Source organism: Chiloscyllium punctatum, chromosome 44 (assembly GCF_047496795.1).
Source record: "Chiloscyllium punctatum isolate Juve2018m chromosome 44, sChiPun1.3, whole genome shotgun sequence".
Lineage (NCBI taxonomy): Eukaryota > Metazoa > Chordata > Chondrichthyes > Orectolobiformes > Hemiscylliidae > Chiloscyllium > Chiloscyllium punctatum.
The window spans coordinates 26,860,056-26,879,403 of NC_092782.1; the positions used below are offsets into that span (position 1 = coordinate 26,860,056).

The window sequence follows — 19,348 nt, forward strand, 5'->3', positions numbered from 1 at the left end:
AATTTGTAGGATTATAATTAAAATATGTAATTACTATTTTGCTTAAAGAGATTCACTTAACCTAAGGGTCTTTCTGGGAACTGGGTTTTTCTTTTATCAATCCAGCTGCTCTAGTGGCACTGAAACCAATTATAGTATCCTATTGCTATTCCAGGCTCAATCCAGTAAATTCAGCAAAGTCTGAAGACCAAACCTGCAACCTTTCTGGCTGATATTACTCAGCTTGAATAAGCTCACTGAACCATAAAAGGAACCCTTGAAACAAGTATTTTGTCACACTTTCACAAGCTTTAATGGCTGGCCAAATGTCTGGCTGCCAATTCCTTGAAAATTGAAGTAGACATGTTATTCTAACTTTTACTATACATTGGCCAGTAGTTGTAGAGGAAAGTTAAAATTTTGAACTGAACTGTCTGAGCAAAGTTTCAAATCTTGATCTTTATTAGAATAGGAATGGTATAGATGAAATGTGCAACTATAATAGATAAATAAAATTGCAAAATATAATAGTTAATGCTAATTGTGTGGAATAGAAGAACTGGTTTATATTTTTAAAAGATTTAGGGAAAGCTTTGCATTGATCACAGGCATCTATTTAGGGATCAACAATTCAAGTAATAAGTAGTTCCTACCTGTTTGGAGATGTAAGGAAAAGTTGTGAGCTACGTAAAATCTTGTTTGTGTTGCAGAGATAACATTTTATCCTTCAGAAGGTCAAGTATTATCAGTTACTATGATCTTGTTAATAACCAGGCAGTCCATGGTTAACATATTCAGGTTTACAATTTTTGCCCTCAGTAATTTCAGTGTTGAACGATAGAGCTTTGTTGAAAGGTGTTCTGTACTGTTGATTTAGGAAGCATTTAAGGGTCATTCATATAGAATAAAAGACTTAATTGACAAAAGGTGATCAGAAAATTTGCATAATTGACGATGTCTTTACAACACCAATTCAAGTATGAAAATATGCCAGAATTTCAAAAAGATTTTGATGTCCAAAAATTGGACAGCTTTTCAATCGCCTGTATAGCTTTGACAAATGTAATTTCTGTCCCTGCTACATGCTGAATTTCCTAATCTAGTAATTTGCCTCCATTTTTGCTGTAGATATTTTCCTATATGAGAGTAGCAAAAGAAAGGAGAATTTTCTTAAGTTTTCCTTGCATAAGAACAGAGGACATATCAGCATTAGGCCATTCAGCCCTTCAAGCCTACTCTATGCCATTCATTAAGATCATGACAGTCTCAACCCCACTTTCCTGTCTGTCTGCCTGCCTGCCTCTTCTCCCCCTGCACAGTCTTTGATTCCCTTAGCTATTAAAAGTCTAACAGTGCCTTGAAAAATTCAATGACACAGTTTCCCATGCTTTCTGGAAAGGAGAATTCCACAGTGTGTGAGAAAGTATTTCTCATTTTAAAAATAAATCTGTTATGGATTGTGGATTTTACTGGCTGGGCCAACATTTATGGTCCATCTCTGATTCCCCTTGATGATGGTAAACTGCTGTTTTGAATTGTTGCAGGCAGTGTTGTATAGGTATACTCACATTGCTTTCTCAGGGAATTACCAATTCTATTTATTTGCAGTTTTAGGTACCTTTCTGTTATGTGTCTTATATTTAACTTCTTAACTGTTTAGCTTTTAACTTTATTTCTTTAATTTTCTACTTTATATTAAGAAGGACTGTAATATTTAATTTTTAACATTGTTTCTTTATTTTTCTATCTAAAATATCACCCAGAATGGTGACATTGTACATGTTTCACTGTTCTTGGGAAAACATGACAAGAAAACATAACTCTAATTCTATTTGTAAAGTTATATATGCTAAATTGTGGTGAAACACTTAATTGTAAATCCTAGTTTTTGTCACATTTTTCTCCTATTTACATGCATGTAAAATCTACTTGATAGGTGAATATATCACAATCATGTGGCACGTTTGAATAATCATATATGTTGGCTCTTTTGAAAGAGTTCTCCAGTTGATTCTACTTTCCCACTTTTTACCTGTAGTCCTGCAAATTTTCCTTGTCAATTGAGTATTCAATTCCTATTTTAAAGTTATTTACTTCCATCATTTTTCTAGGTAATACATTTCACGACATCATAATTCATTGGAATTAAAAATACTGGGCGGCATGGTGGCACAGTGGTTAGCACTGCTGCCTCACAGCGCCAGAGACCTGGGTTCAATTCCCGACTCAGGCGACTGACTGTGTGGAGTTTGCACATTCTCCCCGTGTCTGCATGGGTTTCCTCCGGGTGCTCCGGTTTCCTCCCACAGTCCAAAGATGTGCAAGTTAGGTGAATTGGTCATGCTAAATTGTCCGTAGTGTTAGGTAAAGGGGTAAATGTAGGGGAATGGGTGGGTTGCGCTTCGGCGGGTCGGTGTGGACTTGTTGGGCCGAAGGGCCTTACAGTTTCCACACTGTAAGTAATCTAATCTGAACTCCCTTTTCTTGTAATTACCTTAAAATTGGTATTGTTTATTTATGTTATAAAGTAATGCAATTTATCTTTATTTACTGTCTAAAACCTTACAAAATTCTAATCATCTCTTGATTCTCCCTTTAACTTTCTCTGATTGAAAGTCCCAGCTACCTAAACTGTCTGTAATTGAAGTCTGTCATCCCTGTCACTATTTGAATAAATCTCATTGACATCCTCATAAAGACCTTCCTTGCTATTCTTCTTAAATTGTGGTGCCCAGAACTGGATACAATACTCCAAATCACCCCTAATCAGTGAAACATAAGGGCTTAGCATAAATTTGTGCTTTTATACTGAATGTCTCCACTTCTAAAGTACAGGATCATTGTATGATTTTGTTTGCAACAACCTTATCGATTTCTCAAATCCTATGGTGACAAATGTAGCTTTTCAGTTTCTTTTCTGTAAGAAGAAGCAATGATATCAGGGAAAATCATACTGGGCCACAAAGAAATGGCAGAGAATTTTACACATACTTGTTCTGTCCTCACAAAAGATAGCACAAATAACCTCCCAGAAATGTTAGGGAACCAAAGGTCCACAGAAAGGGCAAAATTGAAGAAAATCAGTATTTGTAAGAAAATGGTGCTACAATATTAATAGGATTAAAGGCAAATCATCAGGGCCTGATCATCTACATCCAAGAATAATAAAGGTAGTGATTCTGGAAATATTGGATGCATTGGTAGTTATCTTCCAAAATTCAGGAGATTCTGAAGCGGTTTCTACAGATTGAAGGATTGCAGATGTAACCCCATCATTTAAAAAAAAAGGAGAGGATCAACAACAGACCTAAAAACCAGTTAGCCTAACATCAATAGTAAGTAAAATGCAAAAGTCCACTATAAAAAACGTGATAAGAGTGTTACTTGGACTCCTTGATGCCACACTCGGTCAAATGAAGCCATGGTGTCAAGGGCAGCCATTCTCACCTCATCTTTGGAATTCAGCTCTTCTGTCCATGTCTGAACCAATGTTATAATGAGGTCAAGAGCTGCGGGACACTGATAGAAACAAACTGGCCCTCAGTGAGCAGATACTGTTTAATAGCACTTTTGGTGTCACCATCCATCCATTTATTGATAGTTAACAGTAGACTGATGGGATGGTAATTGGTCAGGTTGGATTTGCCCTGCTTTTTGTGTACAAAACATACCTGGACAATTTTCCACATTGTTGGGTAATGCCAGTGTTAGATTTATAAAGCATGGAAACAGACCCTTCAGTCCAACTAGTCCGCACTGACCATGTTCCCAAACTAAACTAGTCTACTCGCCAGCATTTAGCCCACATCCTCCAAACCTTTCCTATTTATGTACCTATCCAAATGTCTTAAATGTTGTAACTCCACCATCATCCACCACTTCCTCTGGCAGTTCATTCCACACACAAACCACTCTCTGTATAAGAAGTTGCCTCTCATATCCTTTTCAAAACTAACTCCTCTCACTTTAAAAATATGCCTCCTAGTTTTGAATTCTCCCACGCTAGGGAAAAGGCCCTTGCTTTAGCTGTAGTGGAACAATTGTCCAGGGTGCAGCAAGTTTGAGAGTAAATGTCTTCAATACTATTGTCAAAATGTTGTCAGAGCCCACAGCCTTTGTAGTATTCAGTGCCTCCAGCCATAGAGTCATAGAGATGTACAGTATGAAAACAGACCCTTCGGTCCAACCCGTCCATGCCGACCAGATATCCCAACCCAATCTAGTCCCACCTGCCAGCACCCGGCCCATATCCCTCCAAACCCTTCCTATTCATATACCCATCCAAATGCCTCTTAAATGTTGCAATTGTACCAGCCTCCACCACATCCTCTGGCAGCTAATTCCATACACGTACCACCCTGTTTCTTAATAGCATATGGAGTAAATTGAATTGGCTGAAGACTGGCATCTGGAGGAGCCTGAGATTGACCATCCACTCAGCACTTCTAGCTGAGGATTGTTGCAAATGCTTCAGTCTTATGTTTTGTATTGATGTGTTGGGCCCCCTCCATTGTTGAGGATATTTTTGGAGCTACCTCTTCTATTGAATTGTTTGATTGTCAATCACCATTCATGATTGGATGTGGCAGGACTGCAAAGTTTAGATCTGATTTATTGGTTGTGGAATTGCTGATTTCTAGTCACTTGCTGCTTGTACGTTTTGGCACACGGGTAGTCCTGTTTTGTACCTCACCAGCTTGACATCTCATTTTTAGAAATACCTACTGCTGCTCCTGACATGCCTATCTTTACCCAGTTGAACACCAGGCTTGACAGAAATGGTAAAATGGGATATATACCACCTATAAGGTTGCAAATTATATTGCAGTGTGATTCTACTGCTGCTGATGTTTCATGGCCCCTCATGAATGCAAAGTCTTGAGTTACAAGATCTGTTCGAAGTCTGTTCTATTAACATGGTGATAGTGCTATATGATGCAATGGAGATTTTTTTTATTCATTCACTGGATATTGTCATTACTCAGTCAGTACTAGTGCTGTTGAAGGCACCTTGGGAGTGTACATTTAAGTGCGCTATCCAGAGTACATTCTGTGCCCTTGCCACTGTCAGTGCTTCACCCAAGCACTGTTCAACATAGAGGAATGTTGAGTTATCAGCCAGGGCAAGGATGTGGCAGAAGTGGCAGCATGTGATTTGAGACTTTGTATTATCTGTAGTCAATGTTGAAGGCCCCTATGGCAACTCCTCCAGACTGTATACCAGTGTGCTGATGAAACAGAACATGCCCAGGGATAGTATTGGCTTTGTGTATAAGGTATGATTCCATGAGTTTTTTTCTATCAGGCTGTTGCTTGGGTAGTCTGTGGGACAGCTCTCCCACTATGGCACTAGTTCCCAGATGTTAATAAGGAAGACTCTGAAGGAATCTGTTTGCTGTTGTTGTTTCTGTTGCCATTGTCAATTTCAGAGTCTGTCCTGTTTCATTTGTTTTTATTTACCTTTTAAACATTTGACACAACTGAATGACTTGTGGATTTGGAGTCACATGTAGGCCAGACCAAAGAAGGATGGCAGTTTCTTTTCATAAAGGACATTAACGAAATTTTACAGCAATTAAGAATAGTTTCATGGTCAACAGACTTTAATTCCAGATTTTTTATTGAATTCACATTTCACCATCTGGCCTAGTGGGATTCAAATGTTGCCCAGAACATTATTTAGTCCACTGGTTTACTAGTGACAATGCCGCGAGACCAACTTCTTGTCTGATCAGCCCAATCAGTGGTGTATTGATTTTTTTAAAATCACATGCCAGAGGGGCCAAATAACTGTGTAGTAGTCTGAAAGAAAGCAATAAGTCCAATAAACTATTCAACATGGTTCTTCTGGAGTGAGTTAATAAAATGGTATGACCAAGACATTGAATCTATTAACAGAAATAACTTACAAAGGATAAGTATAAACCTCATTTTTTGTGTAAATTTTCAAACCAATCTTTTCCATAGAATAGCGTCAGAGAAGAATCTGGTGTTGCATAATCTTTGACAATTCTTGTCATGTATTGAACGTTTCCTAAGTGGCATTAAATGACAATGCAGTTTGTGTATATTTCAGTCGGAAAATGAGTGACATCTTCCATTCTATATTTTAATTAGCTTTTTTTCTATTTCTTTTTGTGGCAAAGCCCTTGAGAAATCAAAGATTGAAATGGCTTCAATCAAAAAACAATATGATGGACTGACGAGGGAATATGACCGTCTTCTGCAGGAGCATGACAAGATGCAGGTAAAAAGAAACTTGTTCTCTTAAGTTACTATAGTAATACAGTGAAGTATTAGAGATATTCTAACTTCCATATCAAAAATACTTAGAGTCATAGAGATATACAGCACAGAAACAGACCCTTCAATCTAACTCTTCGATGTCAACCTAATCTAGTCCCACCTGCCAGCACCCAGCCCATATCCCTCCAAACTCTTCCTATTCAAATACTCATTCAGATGCCTTTTAAATGCTGTAATTGTACCAGCCTCCACTACTTCCTCTGGCACCTCATTCCATACACGTACCACCCCCTGCGTGAAAACGTTGCACCTTAGGTCTCTTTTATATCTTTCCTCTCTCACCTTAAACCTATGCCCTCTAGTTCTGGTCTCCTCCACCCCAGGGAAAAGACTTTGTCTATTTATCCTATCCATGCCCCTCATGACTTTATAAACCTTTATACAGTCACCCTTCAGCCTCCAAAACTCCAGGGAAAACAGCCCCAGCCTATTTGACCTCTCCCTATAGCTCAAATCTTCCAACCCTGGCAACAGTCTTGTAAATATTTTCTGAACCCTTTCAAGTTTCATTGCATGGAATATTCCAAACGTTGCCTAACCAGCACCCTGTGCAGCTGCAAATGACCTCCCAACTCCTGTACTCAATACTCTGACCAATAAAGGAAAGCATACCAAACGCCTTCTTCACTATCCTTTCACTTTCAAGGAGCTATGAACCTGCACTCCAAGGTCTCTTTGTTCAGCAACACTCCCTAGGATCTTACCATTAAGTGTATAAGTCCTACTAAGGTTTGCTTTCCCAAAATGCAGCACCTTGAATTTATCTAAATTAAACTCCATCTGCCACTCCTCAGCCCAGTGGCCCATCTGATCAAGATCCCGTTGTAATCTGAGGTAACCTTCTTCACTGTCCACTACACCTCCAATTTTGGTGTCATCTGCAAACTTACTAACTTATACCTCTTATGCTCACATCCAAGTCGTTTATATAATTGACAAAACTTAGTGGACCCAGCACCTATCCTTGTGGAACACCACTGGTCACAGGCGTCCAGTCTGAGAAACAACCCTCCACCACCACCCTCTGTCTTCTACCTTTGAGCCAGTTCTGTATCCAAATGGCTAGTTCTCCCTGTATTCTGTGAGATCTAACCTTGCTAATCAGTCTCCCATGGGGAACCTTGTTGAACGCCTTACTTAAGTCCATATAGATCATGGCTCTGCCCTCATCAATCCTCTTTGTTACTTCTTCAAAACATTCAATCCAGTTTCATTAACTTCTGTTACTACTCTGATTAGCTTCTCACTTTTTATTTTTGAATTGTCTCTCTTTACAACCTAGTCTTTTTCTCTCCCTGCTGACAGTGATGGTGCCACTGCTTGGCAACCTTTGAATTCAAAACCAGTCCTCAACCAGATATTCTGGCAAAAGCAGAAAGGAATAACGCTAACAGCAGAGAAATATCTTTGCTGTCAAAAGTTCACAGTCAGTGAACTCTAGGCATTAATTAGGTTTGTTTTATGACAGCAATAGTAAAGCTTTCAAACAGAAGAAAAGCAACAGCTTCTGCTGTGGGCCTAATCCATCACTGCTTCTCTCTGGCAGCATGACTTCAGCAGTGTGCCGCCTTTGAGCCCAGAACACAGAGAGCCACATTCAAATTAAAGCAGGAAGTCAGGAACAAACAGCATGCAACAAAATAGAGAAATCGGAAACAAAATTAGCTGTTTTCCTTACCTTTAAAGCTTGTTCCACAGTGAAAGTCTTACATTTTTGTTTTGGAGATATTTCTTTGTTACTTTATGTTTTCTGATGAAATTTGTGGCAAAGTCCTTTTAAAAGTGCCTTGTCTCAATTTTGAATGGTCAGCATTTTCAAAATGCATTTACTTGTGTTTGATCAAAGGTTTATGCCCTTGTTTCCACTTAAACCAATGTAGATCCAATATTGTCAGCCCTCAATCAAGTTATATTGCTGCATACTTCAGCTAAGTGTGACCATTGATTAGCCTTTCTGATTTTCTCATCTGTTCTTTCGGACCAAAATGCTTTTTGACATTGTCAATGGCTTTCCCCTCCTCAGCCACCATCCTTTCCATTCTCAACAAATCTGTCCTCTGTCACTGGTTTCCATCTCCAACTTTTCTCTCCAAAGATCTCAAACAGATCATTACTTTCCAGCTCCAAAGTCTCAAGACTACTTATTCAAAGTTGCAAATTCAGTTCAGTTTTTAACTTTCTAGAACTATGAATTATGTTATTTATTTATATTTTCTGTCATTCTCTTTGATCATTACTACAAAATTTTGATATATTCCATACCCATACCAGCATTCCCTGTATTCAGATTTTCAGAAACTGCCCATTTTAACCTTTGCTGTAACACCACTTCAGCTGAAAAGTTTATCTGTGCTTCCTTGACTTCTGGACTAATTTTTCCAGTGTCCTTGATAACATACCACGCACACTCTCCAAACACTACAACCTATCTGAACTGCGGTCCAATGTATCCAATCGTGCAAGAAATCTTTCTTTATAATCACTTCTGATCACCACTTATATAGGCTAATTACTTTCAACTATACTTATATATGAAAGATTGGGATTTAATATAATCTCATGACTGAGATTTTTGTTTTAAATGGCATTTGATATGTGCTGTGACTAGGAGAAATGGCAAAATATTCAAAGTTGTTTGTTCCCCAAATGCTTTAGGCTTTAATGTGTCACCTTACAATTTAACAGACCATTGTTTAGTTTCTAAAGTTGAGATAAGAAGTGGAACAATGAAACTACATTTAGCTATGTCCTAGATAGTAAATAAGCACTTGGTGCTTGAAGGAAGGATCTCATTCCTGTATATCATATTCAAAATAAAACTTTCTGTAAGACTATAAGACATAGGAGCAGAGATTAGGCCATTCAGCCCATCATGTTTTCTCTACCAGTCAATCATGGTAAGTTTCTCAACCCTATTCTCCCGCTTTCTCCCACAGTATTTACGAACGAGAGGGACCGTATTGTTGAAGAGGAGAGTGTGGAACGGACTGTTAAGCTAGAAGAGATACCTGTTAGGAAGGAAGATGTGTTGGACATTTTGAACAACTTGAGGATAGACAAGTCCCCCGGGCCTGACGGGATATATCCTAGGATTATGTGGGAAGCAAGAGAGGAAATTGCAGTACCGTTGGCATTGATCTTCTCGTCTTCACTGGCAACGGGGGTGGTACCAGGGGACTGGAGAGTAGCGAATGTTGTGCCCCTGTTCAAAAAAGGGAATAGGGATAACCCCGGGAATTACAGGCCAGTTAGTCTTACTTCTGTGGTAGGCAAAGTAATGGAAAGGGTACTGAGGGATAGGATTTACGAGTATCTGGAAAGACACTGCTTGATTAGGGACAGCCAGCACGGATTTGTGAAGGGTAGGTCTTGCCTTACAAGTCTTATTGAATTCTTCGAGGAGGTGACCAAGCATGTGGATGAGGGTAGAGCAGTGGATGTAGTGTACATGGATTTTAGTAAGGCATTTGATAAGGTTCCCCATGGTAGGCTTATGCGGAAAGTCAGGAGGCATGGGATAGAGGGAAATTTGGCCAATTGGATAGAAAACTGGCTAACCGGTCGAAGGCAGAGAGTGGTGGTAGATGGTAAATATTCAGCCTGGAGCCCAGTTACAAGTGGAGTTCCGCAGGGTTCAGTTCTGGGTCCTCTGCTGTTTGTAATTTTTATTAATGACTTAGATGAGGGAGTCGAAGGGTGGGTCAGTAAATTTGCAGATGATACAAAGATAGGTGGAGTTGTGGACAGTGAGGAGGGCTGTTGTCGGATGCAGAGGGACTTAGATATGATGCAGAGCTGGGCTGAGGAGTGGCAGATGGAGTTGTGAGGTTGTCCATTTCGGAAGAACAAATAAGAATGCGGAATACAGGGTTAATGGTAGGGTTCTTAGTCAGGTGGAGGAACAGAGGGATCTTGGGGTCTATGTACATAGATCTTTGAAGGTTGCCACTCAGGTGGATAGAGTTTGTAAGAAGGCCTATGGAGTATTATCGTTCATTAGCAGAGGGATTGAATTCAAGAGTCGTGAAGTGATGTTGCAGCTGTACAGGACTTTGGTTAGGCCACAGTTGGAGTACTGTGTGCAGTTCTGGTCGCCTCACTTTAGGAAAGATGTGGAAGCTTTGGAGAGGGTGCAGAGAAGATTTACCAGGATGTTGCCTGGAATGGAGAGTAGGTCGTACGAGGATAGGTTGAGAGTTCTCGGCCTTTTCTCGTTGGAACGGCGAAGGATGAGGGGTGACTTGATAGAGGTTTATAAGATGATCAGGGGAATAGATAGAGTAGACAGTCAGAAACTTTTTCCCCGGGTACAACAGAGTGTTACAAGGGGACATAAATTTAAGGTGAAGGGTGGAAGGTATAGGGGAGATGTCAGGGGTGGGTTCTTTACCCAGAGAGTGATGGGGGCATGGAATGCGCTGCCCGTGGGAGTGGCAGAGTCAGAATCATTGGCGACCTTTAAGCGGCATTTGGATAGGTACATGGATGGGTGCTTAATCTAGGTTAGAAGTTCGGCACAACATTGTGGGCCGAAGGGCCTGTTCTGTGCTGTATTGTTCTATGTTCTATGTTCTAACCCTTGATACTCAAGAATCTATCTATCTCAGTTTTAAACATACACAATGAGCTGGCCTCCACAGCCTTCTGTGGCAATGAATTTGATAGATGATTCCACAGATGTCATTATTCAACAGAGACACTGTTCATAAGAGGTGACTTTTAAAGATCTTGAGCTCTCCTTACCATTTTAACTGAGTCAGATTTGAAAGGACTGACAAATATAGATAGAATACAAATAACTTTTGTAATTCATTTGTGGGACTTGGGCATTAATAACCCATCCCTGTTTGCTCTTGAGAAGGTGGTGGTGAGCTGCCTTCTTGAATCGCTGCAGTCCATTTGCTGTGGGTTGACCCACAATGCCGATAGAGAGGAAATTCCACGATTTTTGACCCAACAATTGTGAAGGAATGGCAGCATATTTCCACGTCAGGGTGCTGAGTGGCTTGGAGGGGAACTTGCGGGTGGTGTTGTTTTCAAGTGCCTGTTGCCCTTGTCCTTCTAGGTGGATGTGATCACGGGTTTTGAAGGTGCTGTCAAAGGATCTTCGATAAATTTCTGCAGTGCAACTTGTAGATGGTACACACTGCTGCTACTGAGCGCCACTGGTGGAGAGATTGAATATTTGTAGATGTGGTGCCAATCAAGCTGGTTGCTTTGTCCTGGATGGTGTCAAGCTTCTTGAGTGTTGTTGGAGCTGCACCCATCCAGGTAAGTGGGGAGTATTCCATCACACTCCTGACTTGTGCCTTGTAGATGGTGGATAGACTTTGGGGTGTCAGGAGTTGAGTTAGTCATTGCAGTATCCCTACTCTCTGACCTGCTCTTGTAGCCACTATGTTTATGTGGGGTGTCCAGTTGAGCTTCTGGTCAGTGGTAACCCAAGGATGTTGACAGTGGGGGATTCAATGATGGTCATACCGCTGAATGTCAAGGGGCGGTGGTTACAGTGTCTCTCATTGGTCATGGTCATTGTCTGGCATTTGTGTGGCGCAAATGTTACATGTCATTTGTCGGCCCAAGCCTGGATATTGTCCAGATCTTGTTGTATTTGTGCAGCTGAGGAATGCTTCAGTATCTGAGGAATTGCAAACGGTGCTGAACACTGTGCAGTCATCGATGAACGTCCCCAAGTCTGACCTTATCACAGACGAAAGTTCATTGATGAAGTAGCTGAACATTGTTGGGCCTAGGACACTACCCTGACGGACTCTGCAGAGATGGTTTGGAGCTGACATGATTGACCCTCCACAATCACAATCACTTCCTTTGTGCTAGGTATGGTCTTACCAGCAAGAGTATTTGCTCTGATACCTATTGATTCCAGTGATTTGTTTAATTGTCCACCACCATTCACGACTGGATGTGGGAGGACTACAGAGCTTAGATCTGATCCGTTGGTTGTTGGGATTGCTTAGCTGTTTCACTTGCTGTTTATGCCGTTTGGCACGCAAGTAGTCCTGTTTGCTAGCTTCACCAGGTTGACACCTCATTTTTAGATATGCCTGATGCTGCTGCTGGAACGCCCTCCTGCACACTCCATTGAACCAGGGTTGAGTGGGGGATATGCCAGGCCAGGAGGTTGCAGATTATGCTGGAGTACAATTCTGCTGCTGTTGATGGCCCACAGCGCCTCATGGATCCCAGTCTTGAGATGCTAGATCAGTTTGAAGTCTGTCCCATTTAGCACAGTGATCGTGCCACACAACACAATGGAGGTTATTCTCAATGTGAAGGTGGGACTTCGTCTCCACAAGGACAGTGCAGTGGTCACTTTTACCTTTTACTTTTAGCAGTACAATTAATCTGTGATGCTCTTTCAACTTAAGCAGAAACTGAAAGATTGCTTTCTAGCTAGAAGAAAAAGGTGGTAACTGTTTATTTCTTTATTTTTCTGTTATTTAAAAGGTTGCCGATGCTTAGTCTTGGCAAAACACTAGAAAAGGATTATCTTGCAAGCATGTTTGGTTTGTCTTAAACTTTCTTATCTTCCATGCTCAATCCAACTTTGAGTTCCTCCAGTTTAGAACCCTCTTCCAAACCTTTCAGTAATCTGATTAACATATAATGTATCCCCTCCTGTACCCCACAAAGCCTTGGTAGCCTTTGGCTATATTTTTTACTTCTTTCTGGAACTTCCTTCCTAAACCCTTTCAGTCTGAATTGGGAGTGAAAGTTTTATTTTATTCATTTTACTTTCTTCCCCCAGTTTTGATTCAACAGATTATCTGGCTCTTCTATGTGTAAATTGCTACTATTTGATATATTCCCACATTCCTGCAAATAATTAACTGCTGTAAGTTATGTGATGGTGTTTTAGAATAGGTGATTGCAAGTTCCGTCCTTTTGGTAGGTCAGAGCCCGATGCTTTCCCACATGTTCACGGTAGACAATACTCACTTAGATGATCACTTTGGGGGAGGAGGAGAAGGAAAGAGGCAGAGTGTGAGCACACAGCCAGCCATTCCTTACAGTAATATTGCTTAATTCCTAGTAACAATCCAGCATTATAAACTCACTAAAGCAATTTGCTGCTTGATTGCCAGAATATAATTAATGCTAAAATTTATAAAAAAAAGGTTTAATATATTTATTGTCATTAACTGAATAATTACTAACATTCATTACTTGTATCCCCTTTCAGAGCCTTGTTGACACCACTGATAAGAAGAGCAACTAAACTGCAAAAAGTACTCCCTTGTGCCTTTGGATATCATCTGTAACAACAGGATATTTGTATTTGTTTTGTTTCCTTAACAGCACAATGAAGCTAAAAGTGAAATGAGTCACTATTCATAAACAAAGTAAATTGATGGTTACTTTCAGGTTATTCTGCATCATTCCATTAACACATCAAAAATGGGAATATGGGTGATACAAAGATTGAAATATGGCTCAATCATATTTGATGTCTGCTAGAAATGCAGTGAATCTGCATATAAGTGTGCATTTACATACCTGACCTTGAGGTAACATTTTCATACAGTTGTTTTCCCAAGTTGAGTTTCCTTATATCATATTTGAGAAGCCATCCCTTTTTAAATTCTAATTACCCAAATCCAATGCCATATATAGGACCCAATCAAATTTCTTCATGCAAGAAGTTTTAGCCAAAGGGGTGTGTGTACATGCCATTATCCTGATTTCCTCCACTTTGTTTGGACCGACATTTCGTACACCACAAGCCTTGGGACTTTGCTGTCATTAAAGGAAGAGGAGGACACCTTTTGTCCCTTTTTTACAATGTTTCTGTAGAACTGTAATGATATTGTCATCCACTATAGTCCTGAGGTACCATTGTGGATCATTGTTTGGGGTAGATGGCTTTTATGTTTTCCAAACAATACCTTGCGAATGTCCCCTGCGCAGTCCAAAATCATAATACTATATTTGACACATATTTCTGCCCCCAGGACATTGTTAATGTTATATCTAGTATGTTTGAGAATGTCACTATCTAGAGCAATAGATAGCAACAAGGCAATCTTTTCAAGTTCCTGAACTTTCTTTATTTGTTCCATTCACATAAAATCTCCCATTCTCCCCAGAATAGAAATGAGAATCTGACTTAAAGATGGAATTGACAAATAAATTACTTCAAACTTTTTTTGCAATTTGTTTCGCATGTTTTGGTATGCAAAACTCTAGGCATGCAAAAAGATATGTATTTTATGAGCAGCTTAAAATTAAAAGTAATCTTTCTTGGGGCTTATTGATGGTAGTCAGGGGACAGTTTTGTTTAATAATCTGTGAGTTGAGGCAGCTTCTTGTGCTAGGCTTTGTCCTGAAACTTTTGGCAGATAATCCAGAAACGAATATGAGAAAACAAATATCACTGTGAAAATTTAGTTTGGAGTTCAATCTCTTCAACTGAAAAGTCGGCAATTGTAATAATGTGAACACAGTTAATTTCTCTGTTGGAATCGATGTATTAAACTTTTTTTTAAAAAATCTTTGTCAATCCCATTAACTAATGGTACTTTCATTGTTTCTAGACGTTTAAAATATCTTGATAGAATTTTGTTTACGAAGTTCAGTTTACAGCTTTTTGCTAGGTGTAAATATAAATTAAGAGAATGCACTGAAAAGTACTTATTATCCTTTGCCACCACATACTATAACAGGTCAAACAAAAAACTGATGTGTTGCTTTAACTGAAATATAAAATCAGTAAAATTATAAATTATTTTCTTGACTGATGTATATACAAATGGCCAATAGGTTTCTGCATGTCAATTAATTTGTTTTTTTACAAACTGCATTTTCTTATGCTCATTCAATAAAAATCCAAAATCAATTTTAATGTTGTTTTATTGCAGACGAGCGCTGTCCTATTATTATTTGTCACTCAGGATCATTCCACTGGTATAGAATAATGCTTATATCAGTCACTATCGGAAATAATGCAAGTATCAACTATGGTCTTCTACTTTGCCATATCTAAAGTAGGATAAAAAAATGTGAGAAATAGGCAATGTGAATAAATTATTGATTAGACAAAAACAGCCAGAATTCCTGCATCTCTCAAACATTACGTCTTCTATTTGGATTATTTTCTTGAATGTAACGTTCGCTTCCACCAGATCTGTTTTTTTTTTCATATTGCCTCCTCTGTCCGATTCTATGTCAGCCTGTGGCTGTGATGGTGACTTAAGCAGTCTGCTTTGTGACCACTGGCAATGCCATCTAGCCAAGCATAAGAATACATTTGGCTTTCTAAAATGGTGTAATACAAAATGACAGGAGTGTGCCAAATAACAGGGATCTGTTATTTGGAGAAGCAATTGAGAAAGCTATGATCACAGTGCTTTATATAGTGCTTCTGGGCTTCCCTAACATTTATGCATTTAATCATATCCTCCAGACCCCCATCTTTAGGACTGCCCTTGTATGGCGTCAATTCCACCCATCATAACTGTCTTTGCCACTTGGATCTAAATAATTTATTAATTCCCCCATAATATTTCCCCACCTATCTCCAGAAATACCTTAAAACTGATTGATCACTCCCTAGATGCTCTGAATCTTTGAATCTGGATTTCCATTAATTTCTAATTTTTATCTAAATAGCTTTCCAGCTAATTTCCCAACTTCCTTTCTCTCTCTCTCTCTCTCTCTCTCTCTCTCTCACACCTGTTCCCTACCATGATCTATGGAGGTGAGGAAGAGGGAGAGAGGAGTTGAACATGTGGCTACACGAATGTGCAGGAGGGAGGGATTTGGATAATTGGACCTCATTCTGGGGTAGATGAGAACTCTATAAATAAGATGGTCTACACCTGAACCAGAGGCATACCAATGTCCTGGCGGCAGAAACTTGCTAATGCTCTTTGGGAGGGTTTAAAATAATTCAGCAGGGGGATGGGAACCTGAATTGTAGCTCCAGTGTACAGGAGATTGAGAGTAGTGAGGATATAAGTAAGGTTTCGCAGTCACAAGAGTGTACTGGCAGGCAGGAAGGTAGTTTGAAGTGTATCTACTTCAACGGCAGGTGCATCCGGAATAAGGTGTGTGAACTTGCAGCATGGGTTGGTACCTGGGACTTCAATGTTGTGGAAATTTCGGAGATGTGGATAGAGCAGGGACAGGAATGGTTGTTGCAAGTTCCAGGGTTTAGATGTTTCAGTAAGAACAGGGAAGGTGGTAAAAGAGGGGGAGGTGTGGCATTGTTAGTCAAGGGCAGTATTACAATGGTAGGATGTTTAAAGAGACTCTACTGAAGTAGTGTGGGCTGAGGTTAGAAACAGTAACGGACAGGTCACCCTGTTGGGAGTTTTCTATAGGCCTCTGAAAAGTTCCAATGATGTAGAGGAAAGGATTGCAAAGATGATTCTGGATAGGAGCGAAAGTAACAGGGTAGTTATTATGGGGGACTTTAACTTTCCAAATATTGATGGAAATGCTGTAGTTCGAGTACTTTAGATGGGTCAGTTTTTGTCCAATGTGTGCGGAAGGGTTTCCTGACACAGTATGTAGACAGGCCAACAAGGAACGAGGCCACTTTGGGTTTAGTACTGGGTAGTGAACCAGGCCAGGTGTTAGATTTGGAGGTAGGTGAGCCCTTTGGTGATAGTGATCACAATTTGGTTAAGTTTACTTTAGCAATGGAAAAGGATAGATATGTACTGCAGGGCAGAAGTTATAGCTGGGGGAAAGGCAGTCATGATGCAATAAGGCGAGATTTAGGATGCATAGGATGGGGAAGGAAGCTGCAGGGAATGGGCAGAATTGAAATGTGGAGTTTGTTCAAGGAACAGTTACTGTGTGGTCCTTGATAAGTATGTACCTGTAAGACAGGAAGGATTAGGTCGAGCAAGGGAACCATGATTTACTAAGGAAGTTGAATCTCTTGTCAAGAGATAGGAGGCAGCTTATGTGGGGATGAGACGTGAAGGCTCAGGGCATTGGAGAGTAACAAGTTAGTGTTACGACATGGGGTGAACCCTCCAGCTTAATTTAAACCAGCAACACAGAAAAGATTTTATCCCTTGCAGTAATTTGTGAAAATTCAAGAAACCAAGAACTATTTAAAGTAAAAATCAACAACTTTATTTCTTAAAGTATAACCGAGAATAATTAACTAACAACTATTTACAATTCTTTCCTCAAACCTATCTTTTACTTTCCCCTCTACAATACTGGTCCAATAAAAAAATCCCAATTAAGATTTACAAAACAAAACTTCTTATTTCAAAACCAGGCAGCTTTTGGTTCTTCTCTGTATTCCTGTGTCTTTTCTTCTTGGGGATTCTGCTTCACAGGTTACTGATCGATAAAGATACCTTTAAGAGAGCTATTTTTTGGGGCAGTCTTTACATGCTTGGCAGTTCTCCTAACTGTTCAACTTTCCCAGTCTTCTACCCCCAAAGCATCGGATTGTGTCATTGGCTTTTAAGTTTGTCAATATACTAAATTCAAACTGGATTGGAGTTCGGTTTTGGGGGGAGGGGGGGTATAAATTAAACCGATTGGCCTAATTCAAATCTGTTTATGTCTCCAAACAACCAGCTACCCTAACTGCTGCACCACATGACACATTGTATCTTGTTTAGAACATTTAGAGCTTCATGTGGTTCTACTAGCTTTTAACTTTCTTAACAGTACAGTACACTCACATCTTCATAACACCTCCCCCCTTAAGAAAAAATTGAACCATCATAATAAAAAGATGGCTTCTTTTTTCTTGTTTTTTTATACATATTTATCTAATAAGTTCATCTTAACTTCTTCCCATAGACCTATATATTTATATAACATTAAATAAATACAAATCTCATCTAAACTTTATCAGTTAAATCCGCGATAACACATCTGAAATTACATTCTTATGACCTGCAACATGTGTGATTTTTAAATTAAGTCTGTAATGTAAGACTCCAGTGAAATAGTCTCATATTCTTGTTTTTAAAGTGTCCTAAGAATGTAAGCGGATTGTGATCCATGTACACAACCATCTCCGACACGTTGTTTGTTAAAATGTTGTAAGGCTAGTAACAAACTCAGTAGTTCCTTTTCGATTGTGGAGTATTTCCTCTGGTGGATGTTGATCTTCCTCAAAAAGTAACCAACTGGCAGCTCAATCCCATCCTTGTCTTTTTGTAGGAGTACAGCTCCAACTCCAATGTCACTAGCATTGATGGTGACTTTAAAAGGTTTTGAAAAGTTTGGTGTATCTGACACTAGTGCGGTGGTTAATATGGCTTTCAAATGGTTGAATGCCTCCTGGCATGGTTCTGTTCACCGAAACTTTGTGTTCTTCTTCAGCAAATTAGTTAATGGTGCTAATACACTACTGAAGTTTGAAACAAACTTCCCATAGAATCCACTAAGTCCCAAAAATCAGAGCACCTCTTTATTCGAGGTTGGTCGTGGAAATTCTTCGATGGCCTTCGTCTTTGTGTTCCATGGAGTCAACCTTCCATGACCAATGTTAAGTCCCAAGAACTTCACCTCTGCTTTAACAAATTCAGTTTTATTTAAGTTTATCACCAGTTTTGTTTCTCATAGTCATTCAAAGAGCTCTGCCAACCATACCATGTGATCTTTTCAGGACTTACTAAAGTTCACTACATCATCCAAATAGTCTGCACAGTTTGTTAACCCAGCTACAACTCTTCACGAGTCTTTGGAATGTGGCGGGTGTGTTCGTCATTCCAAAGGGCATCACTTTAAACTGGTATAGCCAATTTTGGGATACAAATGCAGAAATTTATTTTGCTGACTCTGATAAAGGTATCAGCTAGGAACCATGCATTAAGTCCAACTTGGTGTTGTAACTGGCTTGACCGAATTTCTCGATACAGTCCTCCAATCTAGGAATTGGATATGAATCCGATTTTGTAACAGCATTGACCTTCCAATAATTCACACAGAATAATTGAGTCCAGTCCGGTTTGCAAACTAAGACAATTGGCGAACTCCAGTCACTCTGGCTTGGTTCGATGATGTCCTCATCGAGCATGGCTTCCACCTCTATCTGAATCTGTCCAGCTTTGAAAGGATT

At 39.6% G+C, this 19,348-nt stretch overlaps 2 protein-coding genes across 2 annotated transcripts in view; one reads left to right on the top strand and one right to left on the bottom strand.

Annotated features, from left to right (window-relative positions):
- bcap29 (B cell receptor associated protein 29) overlaps positions 1-15,142 on the top strand; it is a 54,808-nt gene extending 39,666 nt beyond the window's left edge. The window contains exons 7-8 of the mRNA XM_072562528.1: positions 6,126-6,226; positions 13,490-15,142. Coding sequence (XP_072418629.1) covers positions 6,126-6,226; positions 13,490-13,525 — 137 coding nt within the window. The 3' untranslated portion in view covers positions 13,526-15,142. The remainder of the gene's footprint in view (positions 1-6,125; positions 6,227-13,489) is intronic.
- Positions 1-19,348, bottom strand: part of cog5 (component of oligomeric golgi complex 5) — a 229,610-nt gene that overhangs the window by 188,976 nt on the left and 21,286 nt on the right. The window lies entirely within an intron of this gene.